The sequence below is a fragment of the Zingiber officinale genome, chromosome 4B, assembly GCF_018446385.1.
Source record: "Zingiber officinale cultivar Zhangliang chromosome 4B, Zo_v1.1, whole genome shotgun sequence".
Taxonomy (NCBI): domain Eukaryota; kingdom Viridiplantae; phylum Streptophyta; class Magnoliopsida; order Zingiberales; family Zingiberaceae; genus Zingiber; species Zingiber officinale.
Genome location: NC_055993.1, coordinates 27,676,980 through 27,696,646, shown reverse-complemented (window position 1 = coordinate 27,696,646; position 19,667 = coordinate 27,676,980). Strand labels below are relative to the sequence as shown.

At 43.0% G+C, this 19,667-nt stretch overlaps 1 protein-coding gene across 1 annotated transcript; it reads right to left on the bottom strand.

Annotated features, from left to right (window-relative positions):
* Positions 1-444: 444 nt before the first annotated feature.
* LOC121977464 (F-box protein At2g32560-like) lies at positions 445-2,309 on the bottom strand. Its single transcript, XM_042530025.1, has 5 exons — positions 1,611-2,309; positions 1,434-1,513; positions 1,108-1,286; positions 956-1,030; positions 445-778 (listed from the first exon to the last, which is right to left on the bottom strand). The coding sequence occupies exons 1-5, from the start codon at positions 2,205-2,207 to the stop codon at positions 591-593; spliced, it is 1,119 nt and encodes a 372-aa protein (XP_042385959.1). The 5' UTR covers positions 2,208-2,309; the 3' UTR covers positions 445-590.
* Between the last annotated feature and the right edge of the window lie 17,358 nt (positions 2,310-19,667).

Below are 19,667 nucleotides of genomic sequence, written 5' to 3'. Positions count from 1 at the left end.
GAAGATCAAATCGCTGATATATTTACTAAGCCATTATCCAGACACCGTTTCAACAAGTTAGCAATCAAACTCAACGTTAGAGATCTCCCGTTAAGTTTGTCGGGGGGTAATAGAAATAAAAGATAATTATCTAGATTGACCGGATCAAATTACCAAGTCAAATCAAATTAAGTATTAGGGTTATTCTAATAATTCAGTTATAATTATTAGAATAATTCTCAGAATAATTTTTAGAATTATTCTATTATTTGTTAATTGGTTAATTGACCGAGTACTTATTTAAACCCTATATATTGTATTGTTCTTAGGACAAATTTTAATGAACACGATTTATTATTACTCTCATCTCTTTCTATTATTACTTTATCAATGCCAATTATCTCTTTTACATCTTGTTGCCTATGTTCTGAATTGCGAGACTTGAGAGTTGAGAGAGAGTCAAGATTGGCAAAGCTGCTTTATTCACATTTAATTTCTTCCCACTACAAGAATTATCTGTATGGAATACCAACAGCCAAAATAGAAAAGCTACAATAGTGTTTAGGCATCTCAAGATACAACCGAGCGTATGCAATTGAGCAAGGATAGTTCTACTCCAAAGCATCTGTTGGCCAAAGCTCTCTCCACTTGAAGATTTCATCCTGGCTTTGCAATTTCCTGATCCCTCCATAAAATCCATCTGTTTCATTGCCTTCTTCCCTGTGACTCTTTCGATCAATGGACGCCCGTCGCCACCTCGAACCAGCTGTGTATTGGTTGAATTCAAGGACAATACTATCTAGAAAACCAAACACCAAATTAGCTAGTGAAATTAGCCATGATAAGAACACTATAACCATGCATCTGTACTCAAAAGAATTAACTACAATTTTCATGCAAGGATTGTGTTCAACAGTAGGTGCTGTCAGCTATATATAATTCTTGAAATGGAATAGAGGATCACTCATCTACTTACTGCTCATCTGACAATGGCAAAAATGCTCATTTCCATCACAAGATTCCAAGTGACCAATAACTCCATACCACCAGCCTGCAAACAATTGAGTCGCGACATTGCTCCATCAGCCAAGCCAATTTCATAACGTGACCACTGCTGAAATCACTCACCATAAGGAAACTCCTTGTTCTTTCTCCATTGAATTTCGATATGATCACCAGGACACAACTCGCTGAGGCAATCCGAGATGTGAAGATCACAAGCGCAAGTATTCACGGGTGGCGCCCTCAGCCTCTTCCATTCCACTCCTTCCTCTGTTACTAGGGCTCTTCGACCATGAGGAGGATACCTACACAAAACATGGATATATTATACTGGTTCCTATTACAAAGTAGAAAAACAAAACTCTTGAATGACTTAGTTTTACAGCGTAATGAAGCTTCAAGTGCAGAATGTTAGCTCTATGTCACCAAAACTGTATAAAATTTGTGCATACCTTGCAAGAAAAGTATCAGTCCGGCAATCATATCTAACTTGAGCATCGTAGCATGATAACAAGAAGCCCACATGCTGATGCTGCAGAAGCATTAATTAAGAATTCTCAGTTTAAACTCAGAGATTAAATTCTCATCGACTTCGTCGCGATGATCATGGTCGTGATCGTGATCATTACCTCGCGGTTGTAAACCTGAGCTGGGAACCACAACAGACCACTCTCCAAGGACTGATACCGAGCCATGACAGAGTCAGGAAGCAGAGAGTTCTTGAGATCGTTACCATTCCCAATCCTTGTCTTGAGCCAGGATATTGGACGGATGCAAGAGAGCAACCATCCATCCCGATGCTCGCCGTCGAAAGCCAAGTGGTTCTTCCACTCCCCGGTCACAGCCGGAGCCATCACCCTCCCCCATTTCTCCCGCATGTGCCTCTCCCACAAGTGGTCATTCCTGCACCTCCTCCTTAGCGAGCGGCAAACGGCGGCCATCATGGACAACCCGGACGGCGGAAGCTTCTCCAGCACCATCTCCAGCACCAACTCCGGCAAGTCCAGCAGCGATGTAGCAGACGGCTCCTCGACGTTCTCCACCCCATGGACGGTGCATTTATTCCCGGGAATCATCGGCAAAGATGTAATTTTTCGAGTGCTAACTAACTCACACTTGTTGAAAAGAGGCAGGAATCGAGACAGCAGTTCACGCCATGGCGGCAGGGGGAAAGTTTTGGAGAGGAAAAGGACGAAGGGGAAGAACGACATAAGGAACAAGAGCATCTTCCAAAACAATAATCAAGAAAGAGATACCAATTGCTCCAAAAGCGCAGTGGATGCAACCTCACTTGAGTTTCAATGCATCGTCATCTCCCAAATAAATCTCCCAAATAAAGAATCCAAAGATGTCATCTTTTTTAAAACACTTGCATCCTGTTTGGAAACAACTTAAGTAAAGGAATTGAATTAAATTTCATTAGGAATTGAATTAAATTCCATTAGGAATTGAATTCTGACAGGAATTGAATTCAATTCTTATGTTTGGAATGAATTAGTGAATAATAGAATTGAATTGAATTTCTTAATTTAGAATCTATTTGAATTGAATTCTATTTTTATACATTTATCATTTTATCCTCATAACTAATCATTTAATAATCAAGTTAAGTATTAGAGAATAAGAAGAAGGGATCGCACAGTTAAGACAGTAGTATGAAGATGGTGGCGCACGGGAGAAACGGTGCAAGGAGAAGTTTTCGACACAAGGAGAAACGACGCACGGGAGAAAGGCAAGAGAAAATAAGAGAGTCGGCAGATGGAAAAAAGAGTTTTAAGTTAAAAGGACAATTAAGTAATTTTAGTTGTTCATGGTAAATCCCTATCCAAATCTGATCATTTGAGGTCTGATTTACTATTCATGTTTTGAATGGAATTGGAATTGAATTTCATATTAAATCCATCTCAAAAATTCATTCCAAACTATGAAATTAAATTCTTATGGTAGAAGGTTCGAGGAAGATATAGAGATGACAAAAAAGTGATGGGTTCACTAGGATTAATTCTCCTCCTCCAACTTGCCAAATCCACACCAGAAATATGGAAGGAAGAGAGAAACTACAGATGGATGAGAAACAGTTGTTTTCTCTCTCTCTATATATGTACAGTTCTAAAGAAATAAAAGCAAAATAAAGAGATAAAAATAAATAAATAGTCTCGGATTGTGGAAGGTTGGATTAGAGAGTAAAAAGTATCCAGCTATGCGTGAACACATGAACATCCATCCTGCTTTCCCTGCCAATAATAGCTTTGGTGGCTGCGCTATAGGAAATAGTTGGTAGATCACAAGAATGAACAAGCTGATTTATCATTCGTTCTATCAGGGCAGTGCATGTGCCAGTTTTTCCTAAGGTAAAAGTGAAAAAGACAATTTTTTATTTTCATTATTATTAAAAGGATAATTCATATTAAATAAATAAATACTATATTTTAATTGACACGGTGTTTTGTTTTGATTGAGTCTGGCCTATTCTACAAGTTTCCAGAAAGTATGCTTTTGGGTCACCAATTATTGTTTCCTTGAGCTACTAAAGTGAGGAAACTAATGAAACAGAGTTTGACAAAACCTGACTTGTCCCGATTCATTGCAAGCAAGCAAAAATGGTTGCACCTTCCACTTTTATTGTCTGCCCTTATTCACACTACACTAAGTCATTTCACCATTTAATTAGAAAGTGAGGAAAAGAAATCCTAGTGCTTATTTGATTGCATGAAGCATGCTAGAATTCACTAAGGAAAAGCTGAAAATGGTTTCGGAGGGAGAGGACTCACATTGTTGAAATCGCAAGGAGGTGTGAATATATAATAGAAATAGTGAAGAAAAGGAATAAAAGAGTGGAATATTACACTGAAAGTGACCAATAACTATTTGCTTATCCAGCTTTGCCTTTAGTTTGAAAAATAATAATTGTGAAGATAAGAAGAACTGCGATAGTGGGAGCAAAGCAGTAAGGTTTTGTCAGAATGCACCATGTATATGTCACAATGGCCCTTAATGAGTTTAACCCAACTCACCATTCTTTGTTCAGAACTTGGGAAGAAAGAATGGGAAATTAGACATTCAATTTCATTTAGACATTCAATATGTAAAATATTGGCATTGTCTCTTTATATATATTCCTTTTACCTCATGTATTACGTAAACGATGCGCGCATGATCACGCCATGCAGGGTAGTGAGACTCATACCACTCAATTGCATGTCCAATGGTCTTGTCTTCAATAATTAACTTTGTGAATTTCTCATGAGGACTAAGAACTCCATTTTTCTTCAATCTTCTCCATATATATTCTAAAAGTTCTTTCGAAAAATCTTTTTATTTTGTAAAAACTCCAATATGAAAGGTTGAAAGTAATTAAATTAATTTGTAATTAATATGAAGAAACTACATATATAGTGGGAATGTTACCAACTCATGCATGATCCAGTACAGCTTCATGAATGGAGACATATATATCTTAACTTCTTCAATTATTCCATGCCTTTTGGTCCTGTCAAAAGTATTATTGCTTAAACTAATAAGCACCGGGAGCATGGAGGATGGAGCTCCATGTCAACACAGTGGGTCTTCAATTCATGCTTTGCATGCTCGCAAAGTTGACAAAAGCTAACTCAAGTACAGGAGATGAGGAAAGGATAAGATAAGCCCCGACATGATCAGCCCGCGACCGACCAATGTTCTAATCTAGCTAATGTTTCAGCTACTTGCACCTTTTTTTTTTTTTTGTGGAAAAGGTTTCCATATGTATGGCCCGGTCCCTTGAAAGATTAGGTTTTTGGAGAATATATATGGTAGCTAGTCAAGCCTGGGAAATCATCAACTATATATGCATCTATCTACCTAAAAATTGAATTGCAGGCATGCATGCAAGAATCATGATCATGGAGATAATGACGGACACAACATTAATGCGTGTGACTGCCGCGATGGAATCGCATCCACTTGCCTATTGGCTATTGCTGAGCTACCTGTTGAATGATCGTAGCTAGGGAAATGTTTGAGGGTGGGCTTGTTTCCAATTATGTTTTCCAATTAAGGAGGGCAGCCAATCAACGGACTGATGAGTGCGTGCTTTACATGAGTTCAAAAATGGATATATATTATTATTATTATCCATACTTGACATGATTTATATTAAATCAAATTTGGAGTTACGTTGCTTGATGGTGAAAATCGGTTGATTGGTATGATCGTAATTGTGAACATTGACTGACTCAATAAGTTATCGGTTGACTAATAAGTTCCTAGCGGTCGACTACTCAACAAAAAGTGTTGCTTCGAGGGCAGAATCAAATTTGGAAGCTAAATGCGCTATAAGTATGGGCAATTATAGTTGGTGGTGGAGTAGTAAGCACAATAATAATAGGTCGACAGGCATGGTAGTTAAAGGTAGATGAGCATGGCAGTCGAAGGTTTGTGAGCATGGCTTGGTGAGCACGATGATATAATTAAATTGATGAGCATGGCGATGGCAAGCCAACAAGCATGTCGTCGCCAACAAGCTAGCATGACGATGCAGGCACAGCGACTCAAATCCAGTTTGCAACAACAATAGATGCGACACAAATTGACAGGGTTGAATCCCTTAAGAAGAATTACTAGAGAGGAGGGGATGAATAGTGTCCATAAATTTTAAAGCAAACTTTCTCTTATTGTGATTTTAACAAGTGACCACACATCCACTAGCGGAAATGAAAATAATAAACAAGCACATATCGAATGACACATCAATTTAATGTGGTTCACAATTCTCCAAAATTGCTAGTCCACACCCTATGCATTTGAAGTGTGTTATCTTTCTCCTTTTCGGTAAAGTATAGAAAGTGGAGGAACCCCTTACAATAGCAAAAAAAGTAAAATAAAAATAAAGACACTCAAAGCTTGAATAAGTACAATATTTGATTTCAATATGTTATTTATGCTTCAAGCCTCTCGTCTTATTTATAAGTATCATCCATTAAGTGTCTTGTTGTCTCGAAGTAGTTGACATGCCAAACTTTTGATTGAAAAATTTTAGGTCGATGGAACTTCTTGTCAACCTGCTCTAACTTTGTCAATCATCTTCATCCATAATTTTTTCTAATCGTCTAGATACTTCTTCTAGTTAACCAAATTTTAGTCAATCAGGCTCTTTGATTGCTTCATCCAAATATTGTATAGATCATACTACATGTGTGCCTCCAGTCGCTTGGATCTATTTTTGATGGACTAAATCTCTCTAATCAATCGACTCCATACGCTGTTCGTCGAGATGACTCCTTATCCTTTGCTTTATAAATTGAACATAATTTTAGTCTACCGTAGTTTTGGTCATTTTGAAAAAAATTTGGTTGCCTAAAAATTTGACTTTGGCCTTTTAAAGCTGAGTCTACCTAGGTTGATCAGTTATACCCTTTGCCCAAGTACAAATTTAGTCAATCTTCATCTCATAGCAATTTACCTGGTGTAGTTTCCACCTATTTCTCGTCCCTCAGATATATCAAGTCATTCTCTCTCCATCAGTGTACTTTTCTGCTAAGCTTCTCATCTCTCAGATATATTGAGCCCTCCGACTTACTTCCTATGTTTATTTTTCAATCCACCAATGTACTTTTTCACCAAGCTTCTCATCCTTTAGATACACCGAGCTTGTCCACTCTCTTCCTGTCATTTTTCTTGCTTGCTTATATGTTCTACTCCAAGTATACCTACCTTTATACTCATCATCATCAAATTCCTCAAGTATCCTATCTTTTTCCTACTTTCACGAATATTATAAGAAAACAGAGCTTCATAGATGAAAAACAATCAGGAAGTCATTTTTCCATCTCTAAAGAACGTTTGAGATGAAATATTTCATCTAAAAAAATCTGTTAGTGAAAATAACGTTAGTGATATTAAGACGGAAATATTTTGTCTTTAATTTCAAAAACAGATTAGAAAATTGTTCATGTTTTCAATTTGACCAAATAAAATTAATTATTTCAAATACAAATTTTATCTCTAATTTTATTTTAAAGTTATAATTAATTGATTTCAAATAACATATCAAATATAATTTTAATCTATTCATAAATTTGTTTACAATTCTATTTATAAATCTGTATATAATTTTAATTTTAAATCTATCATTAAATTTTTATTATATTATATTTTTATTTTTATCATCTATATAATACTTTACCGGAGGCAATCACATATTTTAAATAAATAAAAAACAATTAAATAACTAATTTCTAATCTAAAAGTATTATACAATTAACATTGACATAAATAAATATTCATGTCGTCCAAATAAATTTAATTATTAATCAAACTATAAGTAACTAATAAATTTTTAAATCCTACCATAATTAATTTAATCTTTATTTTGTTTATCACAACGCTCATGAGGACAAGATCCTTTTAGATATAAATAATTTATATATCCCACCTTTTGAATTATTTTATAAATAATTTCCTTGAGATTTTCTTCTCTTTATCTACCTTACTTGATAATTTTTTCTTCCTTCTGCTTATTTTATGTAATAACAAGTTCCATTTTTTTTACTTTAATAATTTCTTCCTTCATCCTCTTACTAGTAGCATGTATGTCTTCAATTTTTTTGTGATAGTTTTAGTTTGTTTTTCTCTATAGAGCATATTTTATTAGAAACTCCACTGTGAGAGGTTTATTAGCCTCTCACGGTCTTTTTCAAAAGAAATTGAACCTCTAGTGTGCTTGGTAATAGACCAATCATTTATTATCATTTTATTTTCTTATGTTCAATTTCATATTTTTATTCTAATGATTTTTAACCAAGTCATTCCATATAGTAGTTTCCTTCCATTTAGGTCCCCTACCTATCATATTTAATACGTTTGGTTCCCTTCCTACTGAAGAATCATGGAGATCGATAGAGGGGGGTGAATATCAATCGTCGCTTTCATATTAGTTTTGTTTGTCATTTGTATCATATTAGTACTTGTAGCGGAGTTAAATAAACACAAAAATAACACAAGAATTTACTTAGTTCCTTACCCCCCAAGATTAGTACATCCAAGAGCTATGTGTTAGGACCTATAGAGCTAGAGGGGTGGGGGAAAATAGCTTGCTTTGATTCTTCTTTGCATCATATACTTGAAGCTAAGAACACCACAATACTAACACCTTAATTTACTTGGCCTCCACCTCCTTGCGGTGACTAATCCAAGGGTCCACACCAGTAATCACAAATTCCACTATGAACTCTCCTTCTTGGAATAACACCGAAGTTGGAGAAACCTTTTACAACAAGCTTTCAAAGCTCTCAAAAGAAAATATCAACAATGGAGAAGAAGAAAGGAAAGATTATAAATTTTTGGCTTGGTTCTCCTTCTCTTGATTGCTTGAAGATTGAAGATGAGAGCTTGGCACTAGGATGAGCAGAAGAATAGCAATGGAACAATATGTTGGATCGTAAGAGTACGAGAGAGAGGTGTTGAATCTCGTAACTATAAAACTTTTATTTTCTTTTGTAAAACTAGAGTATGCAACGAAATAAAGCAAAGAAAGAAAAACAAAGGACACATCTCTTTTTAACTTGGTTTAGAGTCCAGCTGACTCCTACTCCATGGCCCGTGATCTTTGATCATTTTAGTTGGGTGATCCACTAAATGATGAAATAGTACAAGTACAATACAAGGTGCAAGTAAAATAAATATATCAACAACAATCATATATAAGATGAAGCGTAGGTTGTTGGAAGCCTCTCGGCGTCGTAGTAGTTGCAGCTTGCACGAGCAAAGAATGAGCATAGTAGAAATTTAAAAATAAAGAGTTGTTTTTGGTTCGGAGCTCGAGAGCTTCTTTTACATGTCTCCATCCGTCGACTGATAAGATGTTCTGTCGATTGAACCTATCCATTGGCTGATCCTTCTATCCGTTGATTGATTCTTTGTTCCTTCCTTGTTTACGGTGATCCGATCCATTTAATTGTAGAAATCTCACTATTTCGTTGACGGATCAAGATCTTTCTGTCGACTGAACCTTGTGTTAATGAAGCGGCAAGTGAATGGTTTTGTCGTAAGTAATAAAATATTGATCTCATAGGGATTGATGAGAACTAGTGAGGTCACACGGCTAGCTAACTAGACGATCGAAATATCGGTTGAGGTTTCACAAACTAAGGTTGTGAGAATAAGAGAAAGGAAGAGAGTTTTGAGGAAAACTGGTCAAGGTGAGTGTCTAGGGGTTCGGTATCATTGTAATGTTGATTAGCATGTTATGAATTTCTCATTTCCTATCCTCTATCCTTATGCAATGTAGGAAGTCTAACTAAATCCTGACACTTCCTCACAACGTTCGTGTCGGAGTGTTGCTCCCTTGATTACCCGATATCCCTAAATAGTAGAGATAACCTAGGATGCCCGATTAAAGAATTATCCTTTGTCACACAGGGCTCCAAAGGTATACGATCCTAAATTATACAATACATTTATTAACATAGAATAAGGACCAACCATTTAATCTCACATTACAAGAAAAACTCTCATAGACACCTATGGAACAACAACAGTTTTAAGTAATTTTCGGTGTCTTTGAATATTTTAAACTGGGGTTTTCAAAAAATGGTGTCTATGAACACATATTTTCACTCACATACACCGATTTTTTTAGCCGGTGTATATGAGTGCCCTTTTTTCGTTAATAGACACCGATTTTAACAGCGTTTTTAAAACCTGGTGTTTATGAGCGCTTCCTTGTCCTATCTATGAAATCGTATAGTAAAAAGATGTTGATACAGTGCATGATCGTGGGGTCAGTAGGATGATGTGGTTGGGAGTTAAAACCACAGGATGTTCAGAAGTCAAGCTTACGTGGAGGTCAGAAGTCCAACCCCTATGGAGGTTAGAAGTCAAGCTTACGTGGAGGTCAGAAGTCCAGCCTACGTGGAAGTCAAAAGTCAAGCTTGCGTGACCATGGTCAAAGTCTCAGCTGACGGGGCAGTCAAAGGATAGGATGGCAAGTTGGACAAGATCCAACTTCGATAGCAGTCAAGGACAAGGCCCACAGGCCAGGTATAGCTTAGGACTGGGCCCACAGAACAGGCAAAGGCGCGGAGGGGCCTCCGGCGCAACACAGACCTGGCATACAGGTCGGGGAATACAATCCATGGATAACAGAAGACAGAAGCAAGTCGGAATATAGACCTGACGTACAGGTCAAAACGTACAAGCCATGGATAACAGAGGACCGAAGCAGGTCGGAATACAGACCTAACGTACAGGTCGGAATGTACAAGCCATGGATAACAGAGGACAGAAGCAGGTCGAAATACAGACCTGGCGTACAGGTCAAAACGTACAAGCCATGGATAACAGAGGACAGAAGTAGGTCAGAATACAGACTTAGCGTACATGTCGGAACATACAAGCCATGGATAACAGAGGATAGAAGCAGGTCAGAATACAAACCTGGCGTACAGGTCAGAATGTACAAGCCAGAGATAACAGAAGATAGAAGCGGGTCGAAATACAGACCTGGCGTACAGGTCAGAACGTACAAGCCATGGATAATAGAGGACAGAAGTAGGTCAGAATACAAACCTGGCGTACAGGTCGGAACGTACAAGCCATGAATAATAGAGAACCGAAGCAGGTCAGAATATAAACCTGGCGTACAGGTCGGAACGTACAAGCCATGGATAACAGCAGGCAGAAGTAGGTCGAAATACAGACCTGGCGTACAGGTCGGGATCTACAAACCATGATTATGGAGGACAGGAGCAGGTCGATTTACAGACCTGGCTTATAGGTTGGGACTTACATCCTCATGGCATGGGATAAAGGGATCAAAGAGTACAAGTCGGAACTCAAGATTAGCGGAACTAGACCGATGCACACAGGTCAGGATTTATAGTCTTATGGCTTAGGATACGTAGGTTGATAAAACGTACAAGTCGGGATGTGTTAGCCAAGGATACGGGTCAGGATTTTTACCCTCATGGTCCAAGATAAGCAAAGTTGGAGATAGGCATACAGGTCGGGATAGACAAAGTTAGACTTACAACTTGGGAGTAGGGATAAACAGAACCGAACTACGGTATATAGGGCGCAACACGTAATGTCAATAAGAGGCAAGACCGGTCGGGGTCTGCAATAGGTGATGCATAGGATAAGGTTCGAAGCACAGGTCTGGAGGCGATGTCAGATCGGGGTTAGCAAGATATCAGAACGGGGTTAGCAAGTGTAAAGGTCCAGCGTAGCAATCATGAGCGGAGGATGCCAGGTACTACAGGACAAGCAAGTAAGGGAATCGTAACTGTCTGTCAGAGAATAATCAGTGTGTCAGGGAATATGCTAACAGTCGGGGCTCATTACCCCTTTGGTTCTATCACTGGCCCATGAGGAGGTGTCGCGTGTCATTCATCGCTACACAAAGCCTGACAGTCGACATTCCCTGACACCTGCCAGACCCTAGAAACATCCGTTGCAGTATAAAAAGGGATGCTTTATCCCTTATGCAGGTACGCTCACTCGTCATTTCATACTCGTCTTTACTTTTCGTCCTTTCTCCGTGCTTCTGGGGAAAAAGTACCTGACTTGAGCGTCTGAGGGTATGACCCGAGGACTTTTTCCTTGGTTTCTGGTCTCTAACGACTCGTGGACTCGTCTAAGTGTGCGCAGAGCCCTAACGTTATCATCCTAGTCATCACGCTTCGTCATCTGCCCGTATGAAGCCTTTCGGAGAGTGCTAGGTAGATCGGACGCCGCAGTGACTTTCCGTCAACCTCCAGTACATCGAGGCCCGCCTTCATCCGACTCAGCTTCCGGACGGGATCAAATTTGGCATCGTCTGTGGGAACACAACCACCTGTTCTAGAACGTGAAGATGGAGGAGTCTGGCCGCATCAACGTCACCATGACTGTAGGAGAATACGAGCTCTTCAAGGAGGCCAAGAGGCGAGCGGCCTCCGAGAAACAAGCAACCGTCTCGCGACCACACCAAGCTCCTGCTGAAGCTTCCAAGGAGGCCATCCTTGTTTCAGATCGGGGCTCTAAAAGAAAATAGCTCGAGGGGTTTCCCCAGGTTCCTTATCGCGAGCCTGACTTGGGGTATTATCAGCCAGGACCCCATGGCCCCAACCTTAAGAAAGAACAGCCTTCAAGTCTCTATGGCTAAGAGTTCCCTACCTAGAGACTCGAGGAAAGGGAAGGCTCTCATCATGCCGAATGTGTTCCTAGAAGATCCGGATGAGAGAGTACCCTTCTCGGCTAGGATTTTGAACGAAAAATTACCTAAGGGCTACAGGGCCCCGTCGATCGGGGAATATGACAGGAGCAAAGACTCGGAGGATCATCTACGCAAATTTAAGAATGTAGCCCTGTTGCACCAATACTCTATCTGGTTCGACACTAAAGTGGTTTGATGGGCTACCACAAGGATTCATCACATGTTTCTTGGATTTTAAGATGGCCTTCCTTCGTCGTTTCGCTAGCAGCAAAAAATATCAGAAGACTGATCATTGCCTTTACGCACTTAAGCAAGGGCCGACCGAGCCTTTAAGAAGTTACATCAACTACTTTAACCATGTGGCCCAGGACGTCCCCACAGCCACTTCAGAGATTCTGATGAACGCTTTCTCCCATGGATTAGGAGAGGGAGAATTCTTTATAAATCTCATCAAAAAGCCCGCTCGAAATTTTGATGAGATAGTGGAAAAAGCTGCTTGCTATATCAAGGTGGAAGAAGCACAGGCGGCCCGGAGGAAAGCCGAGAGACCACCTCCATCTGTTAACAAGCTGGAAAGGAGGATACCTCAACCACCCCCTCAACCTCTTCCACGCGCTAGAGAAGCCAGGCCTACCTTACAGGCCGGTCCGGAGGTTAGACCGGCCCCCCGAGTTGCAGCTGTGCACGCTCCCTGATCTGGACCGTGGAACACTCGGTATTGCATCTATCATCAATCTCGTACTCATGACACTAATCATTTTTTCAGTTCGCTCAGGATTCTAAGCGGGCTGCCGAGTTAGGCTTACTTCCGCCCGAGTTAGCCCCTCAAGTGCTCAAGATGATAGAAGAGTAGCGAGCCGCAGCTGGACAGGTCGGGCAACCCCGCCACGACCTAGCTGGATCCAGTACTCATCACCCCGATCGGGGGGGGGGGGGGGGAGTCAGAGGTCATACAGGAGGCCGAGAATAGAGGCAACGCTCTCGTTCGAGAGATTGACATGATCTCTGGAGGGCCCACTGACGGAGATTCGGGGAGAGCACTCAAGTCTCATGTGCGTCACTTGGAGGTCCACACTGTTGGATGCAGCCAGGAGCAGGCTTCGGGTCCTGTCATCAGCTTTGGACCGGCAGACCTGGAAGGTCTGGAGCTGCCTCATGACGACACCCTTATCATCAAGGCCATCATTGCCAACAACCGAGTGGCTCGGTTTTTGTTGACACCGGGAGCTTGGTTAATATTTTGTTCAGAACCGCATTTGGGGAGATGCAGATCGATGCCACTGAACTCCAGCCCGTGGCCACCTCTCTATACGGCTTTACAGGCAATGAAGTGAAGCCAATGGGTCAGATCAAGATGGCCATATCTTTGGGCACCGAGCCATTGGTGCACACTAGGAGGAGCACTTTTATAGTGGTTGATTACCCCTCCTCTTATAACTTCATCATGGGAAGGCCTGCCCTGCATGAATTTAGGGCTGTTGTCTCTACATTCCATCAAAAAAATCAAATTTCCCATTGGCGAACAAGTCAGGGAAGTTAAGGGAGAGCAGAAGGTCTCTCGCCGATGTTATATTGATATGGTCCGTGTGGAGGTTCGGAAGAATCAAAGGATACAAGATGGTGGCGTCCATGCTGTCCAAGAAGAGCCTTTGCCTATGGCTGAAGAACCCATTCCCTGGGAGGAGGTGCAACTATACGCTGAACGCCCTGAAAGTCTAACTCGCATGGCAAGCGACCTGCCTCCGCCTCTCAAGGAAGAGTTAGTCCAATGCCTGATCTGCAACCGGGATGTCTTCGCCTGGTCTATAGAGGAGTTACCCGGGGTCAAGCCTGATGTAGCAGAGCACAAGTTACATCTACTACCGGACTCCCGACTGGTCAAGCAAAAGAAAAGGAACTTCTTGGATGGCTAGAACAAAATAATCACGGCCGAGGTGGATCAGCTCTGGAAGGCAGGCCACGTTCGAGGTCGGATCAGCACAACTTATAAGTGAACATGACTCTCACGCCCAACGACCTTCCAGGTCGGTTGTCCTAGACTCTCGCCCCAGTGTGAGTTATAAGTGAGCACGGCTCTCACGCCCAACGACCTTCCAGGTCGACTGTCCAAGACTCTTGCTCCAGTGCGAGTTATAAGTGAGCATGGCTCTCACGCCCAACTACCGTCCAGGTTGGGTGCCAGATTCTCGCCCCAGTGCGAGTTATAAGTGAGTATGACTCTCACGCCCAACGACCTTGTAGGTTGGCTGTCCCAGACTCTTGCCCCAGTGCGAGTTATAAGTGAGCACGACTCTCACGCCCAACGAACTTCCCGGTCGGTTGTCCCAGACTCTCGCCCCAGTGCGAGTTATAAGTGATCATGACTCTCACGCCCAACGACCGTCCAGGTCGGGTCCCAGACTCTTGCCCCAGTGCAAGTTATAAGTGAGCATGGCTCTCATGCCCAACGACCTTCCAGGGAGGCTATCCCAGACTCTCGCCCCAGTGCGAGTTTTAAGTAAGCATGGCTCTCACGCCCAACGACCTTCCAGGTCGGCTGTCCCAGACTCTCGCCCCAGTGCGAGGTATAAGTGAGCATGACTCTCACGCCCAATGACCGTCCAGGTCAGGTCCCAGACACTCGCCCCAGTGCGAGTTATAAATGAGCATGACTCTTATGCCCAACGACCTTCCAAGTCGGCTATCACAGACTCTCGCACTAGTGCGAGTTATAAATGAGCACGACTCTCACGCCCAACGACCTTCCCGGTCGGTTGTCCCAGACTCTTGCCCCAGTGCGAGTTATAAGTGAGCATGACTCTCACGCCCAACGACTGTCTAGGTCGGGTCCCAGACTCTCGCCCAGTGCGAGTTATAAGTGAGCACAACTCTCATGACCAACGACCTTCCCGGTCGGTTGTCCCAGACTCTCGCCCCAGTGTGAGTTATAAGTGAGCACGGCTCTCACGCCCAACGACCTTCCCGGTCGGTTGTTCCAGACTCTCGCCCCAGTGTGAGTTATAAGTGAGCATGACTCTCACGCCCAACGACCGTCCAGGTCGGGTCCCAGGCTCTCGTCCCAGTGCGAGTTATAAGTGAGCACGACTCTCATGCCCAACGACCTTCCCGGTCGGTTGTCCTAGACTCTCGCCCCTATGAGAGTTATAAGTGAGCATGACTCTCACGCCCAACGACCGTCCAGGTCGGGTTCCAGATTTTCGCCCCAGGGCGTGTTATAAGTTAGAATGGCTCTCATGCCCAACGACCTTCCCGGTCGGTTGCCCCAGACTCTCGCCCCAGTGCGAGTTATAAGTGAGCTAAGCTCTCACACCCAAGGACTTCTTTCTTCGGTCAGCACTCCTTATATTCGCCGAAGCAAAATACAACAAGCCAAGTTCTCGTGCTTAACCGGTCAGTAAGCTATATTTCCCTTGTCTCTGCTAAATAAGAAAATTCACAGGCATATTCTCAAGTGTCTTGGCTGCTCAAGCCTGGGGATCTTCTGGTGTGAGGTAAGAGGAAGGTGGGGTAAGTAGGTTATCCTTATTACTTTTTGCTAGAAAAGTTAGAAGAAAGCAGGTGTTTTATAGAAACATAACGAGGCCAGAGCAAGAGGGCATGGGGCTACACCATAAATGGAATTCAAGAAGCATGTTTTGTTTCGTTAACGAGGTGAACATTTTTTAAGGATTTACATGGCTACCAGATTCAGAGGCTTGATCCTTCTTGGCCAGATGAGCTTGAGCTCTAGTTAGATCTTCCTTAATGAGATCGAGGGCGCGCTTCAGTTGGTCGACAATCTCCTCTTTGATCCGTCTTTCCTCTTTCAGGAGGGTCACCTCGTCCTCATGTTTCATCTTTAAATAGAGGATATAGTGAACCTGGCTCTGGAAGTCCAATTGAGCTTTAAGCTTGAGAGCAATTTCGTCCCGGGTTCTAGATTTGGCGGCCAGCCAGAGGTTTTCCATTTCATGAGTAAGGGCCACCTGAAGATCTCTGCTCGCAGTCATCTCCAGCAAGGTTTCTTCTTTCTGAGCCTATAACTCCGTCAGATGGGAAATTTGCTGACACAAAGAAGCAAGTTTGCTGGATTCCGTAGCAGGTTCCATGGATGCTTGATGCTCTATTAACAAGAGGATATCTTGAGGCAAAGAGGAGAAAGGTATACTCGGACCTTTTATAAGGGAGGAGAAGGTGAAGGGATTTCCTCGGAACTTAAGTTGACGCTTGGAAAACAGGGTAGCATTTATTGGGGAAGCGTATGCTCAGAAATTGAAGAATCAATATACACACAGAATAATCCCGTTTATCTTTTAGGAAGGCGAAATATTCTGAAGAAGATAGACAGAAAACAGGCCAACAGAAGATGCGAGAACTAGGTTAGGTAGCAAAGGGACTTGGGTCTAATCAGTCAGACTAGAGCCTCCTTCGACTAGACTTGAGGGGGAGGCTTGTGATACGGTGCATGATCGTGGGGTCAGTAGGATGATGTGGTTAGGAGTTAAGACCACAGGATGGTCAAAATTTAAGCTTACGTGGAGGTCAGAAGTCCAGCCCCCGTGGAGGTCAGAAGTCAAGCTTACGTGGAGGTCAGAAGTCCAACCCCCATGGAGGTCAGAAGTCAAGCTTACGTGGAGGTCAGAAGTCCAACCCCCGTAGAGGTCAGAAGTCAAGCTTACGTGGAGTCAAAAGTCCAGCCCCCATAGAAGTCAGAAGTCAAGCTTGCGTGGCCATGGTCAAAGTCTCAGCTGACGGGGCAATCAAAGGATAGGATAGCAAGTTGGACAAGATCCAACTTCGATAACAGTCAAGGATAAGGCCCACAGGCCAGGTATAGCTTAGGATAGGGCCCACAGGACAGGCAAAGGCGTGGAGGGGCCTCCGGCGCAACACAGACCTGGTGTACAGGTCGGGACATACAATCCATGGATAACAGAAGACAGAAGCAGGTCGGAATACAGACCTGGCGTACAGGTCGGAACGTACAAGCCATGGATAACAGAGGACCGAAGCAGGTCAGAATACAGATCTAGCGTACAGGTCGGAACGTACAAGCCATGGATAACAGAGGACAGAAGCAAGTCGAAATACAGACCTGGCGTACAGGTCGGAACGTACAAGCCATAGATAATAGAGGACAGAAGCAGGTCGGAATACAGACCTGGCGTACAGGTCGGAACGTACAAGCCATGGATAATAGAGGATAGAAGCAGGTCAGAATACAGACCCGGCATACAGGTCGGAATGTACAAGCCAGGGATAATAGAGGATAGAAGCAGGTTGGAATACAGACCTGGAGTACAGGTCGGAACGTACAAGCCTTGGATAACAGAGGATAGAAGCAAGTCGAAATACAGACCTGGCGTACAGGTCGAAATGTACAAGCCATGGATAACAGAGAACTGAAGTAGGTCGGAATACAGACCTGATGTATAGGTCAGAACGTACAAGCCATGGATAATAGCTGGTAGAAGCAGGTCGAAATACAGACCTGGCGTACAGGTCGGGATGTACAAACCATGGATTATGGAGGACAGGAGCAGGTCGGTTTACAGACCTGGCTTACATGTTGGGGCTTACATCCTCATGGCATGGGATAAAGGGATCAAAGAGTACAAGTCGAAACTCAAGATTAGCGGAAGCAGACCGATGCACACAGGTCAGGATTTATAGCCTTATGGCTCTAGATATGTATATCGATAAAACGTACAGGTCGGGATGTGTTATCCAAGGATACAAGTCAGGATTTATACCCTCATGGTCCAAGATAAGCAAAGTTGGAGGCAGGCATACAGGTCGGGATAGACGAAGTCAGACATACAGCTTGGGAGTAGGGATAAACAGAACCGAACTAAGGTATACAGGGCGCGACACGTAATGTCAATAAGAGGCAAGACCGGTCGGGGTTTGCAATAGGAGATGCATAGGACAAGGTTCGAAGCACACGTCTGGAGGCGATGTCAGATCGGGGTTAGCAAGATATCAGAACGGGGTTAACAAGTGTAAAGGTACAGCGTAGCAATCACGATCCGAGGATGCCATGCACTACAGGACAAGCAAGCAAGGAAATCGTAACTGCCTGTTTGAGAATAATCAGTGTGTCAGGGAATATGCTAACAATCGGGGCTCATTACCCCTTTGGTTATGTCGTCAGCCTATGAGAAGGTGCCACATGTCATTCACCGCCAGATAAAGTCTGACAGCTGACATTCCCTGACATCCGCCAGACCCTAGAAACATCCGTTGCAGTATAAAAACGGATACTTTGTCCCTTATGCAGGTACGCCCACTCGTCATTTCTTACTCGTCTTTACTTTTCATCCTTTCTCTGTGCTTCTGGGGAAAAAGTACTTGACTTGAGTATCAGAGGGCCTGACCCGGGGACTTTTTCCCTGGTTTCTGGTCTCTAACGACTCATGGGCTCATCTAAGTGTGCGCAGAGCCCTAGCGTCATCATCCTAGTCATCACCCATCGTCACCCGCCCGTGTGAACCCTTCCGGAGAGTGCCAGGTAGATCGGATGCTGCATTGACTTTCCATCAACCTCCAATACATTGAGGCCCGCCTTCATCCGACTCAGCTTCCGGATGGGATCAAATTTGGCGCCGTTTGTGGGAATACAACCACCTGTTCCAGAATGTAAAGATGGAGGAGTCTGGCCACATCAACGTCACCATGACTGCAGGAGAATACGAGCTCTTTAAGGAGGCCAAGAGGCGAGCGACCTCCGAGAAACAAGCAACCGTCTCGCGACCGCACCAAGCTCCTACTGAAGCTTCCAAGGAGGCCATCCCTATTTCAGATCGGGGCTTTAAAAGAAAACAACCCGAGGGGGTTCCCCAGGTTCCTTATCGCGAGCCTGACTTGGGGTATTATCAGCCAGGACCCCATGGCCTCATCCTTAAGAAAGAACAACCTCAAGTCTCTATGGCTGAGAGTTCCCTACCCAGAGACTCGAGGAAAGGGAAGGCTCTCATCATGCCGAAGTGTTCCCAGAAGATTCGGATGAGAGAGTACCCTTCTTGGCTAGGATTTTGAACGAATAATTACCTAAGGGCTACAGGGCCTCGTCGATCAGGGAATATGACGGGAGCAAAGACCCGGAGGATCATCTACGCAAGTTTAAGAATGTAGCCCTGTTGCACCAATACAGTGATACTGTCAAGTGTCGAGTTTTCTTAAATACTCTATCTGGTTCGGCACTAAAGTGGTTTGATGGGCTACCACAAGGATTCATCACATGTTTCTTGGATTTTAAGATGGCCTTCCTTCGTCGTTTCGCTAGCAGTAAAAAATATCAGAAGACTGATCATTGCCTTTTCATTCTTAAGCAAGGGTCGACCGAGCCTTTAAGAAGTTACATCAACTGCTTTAACCAAGTGGCCCAGGACGTCCCCACAACCACTTCAAAGATTCTGATGAGCCCTTTCTCCCATGGATTAGGAGAGGGAGAATTCTTTAGAGATCTCATCAAAAATCTCGCTCGAAATTTTGATGAGATGGTGGAAAAAGCCGCTTGCTATATCAAGGTGGA

Excerpts from the sequence above, each read along its gene's own strand:
- LOC121977464 (XM_042530025.1), bottom strand. The coding sequence starts at position 2,207 with ATGCTCTTGTTCCTTATGTCGTTCTTCCCCTTCGTCCTTTTCCTCTCC. Across the intron at positions 1,287-1,433 it reads ACTGATACTTTTCTTGCAAG|GTATCCTCCTCATGGTCGAA; the intron begins GTATGCACAAAT and ends TGTTTTGTGTAG. Across the intron at positions 1,031-1,107 it reads GAACAAGGAGTTTCCTTATG|GCTGGTGGTATGGAGTTATT; the intron begins GTGAGTGATTTC and ends AATTGTTTGCAG.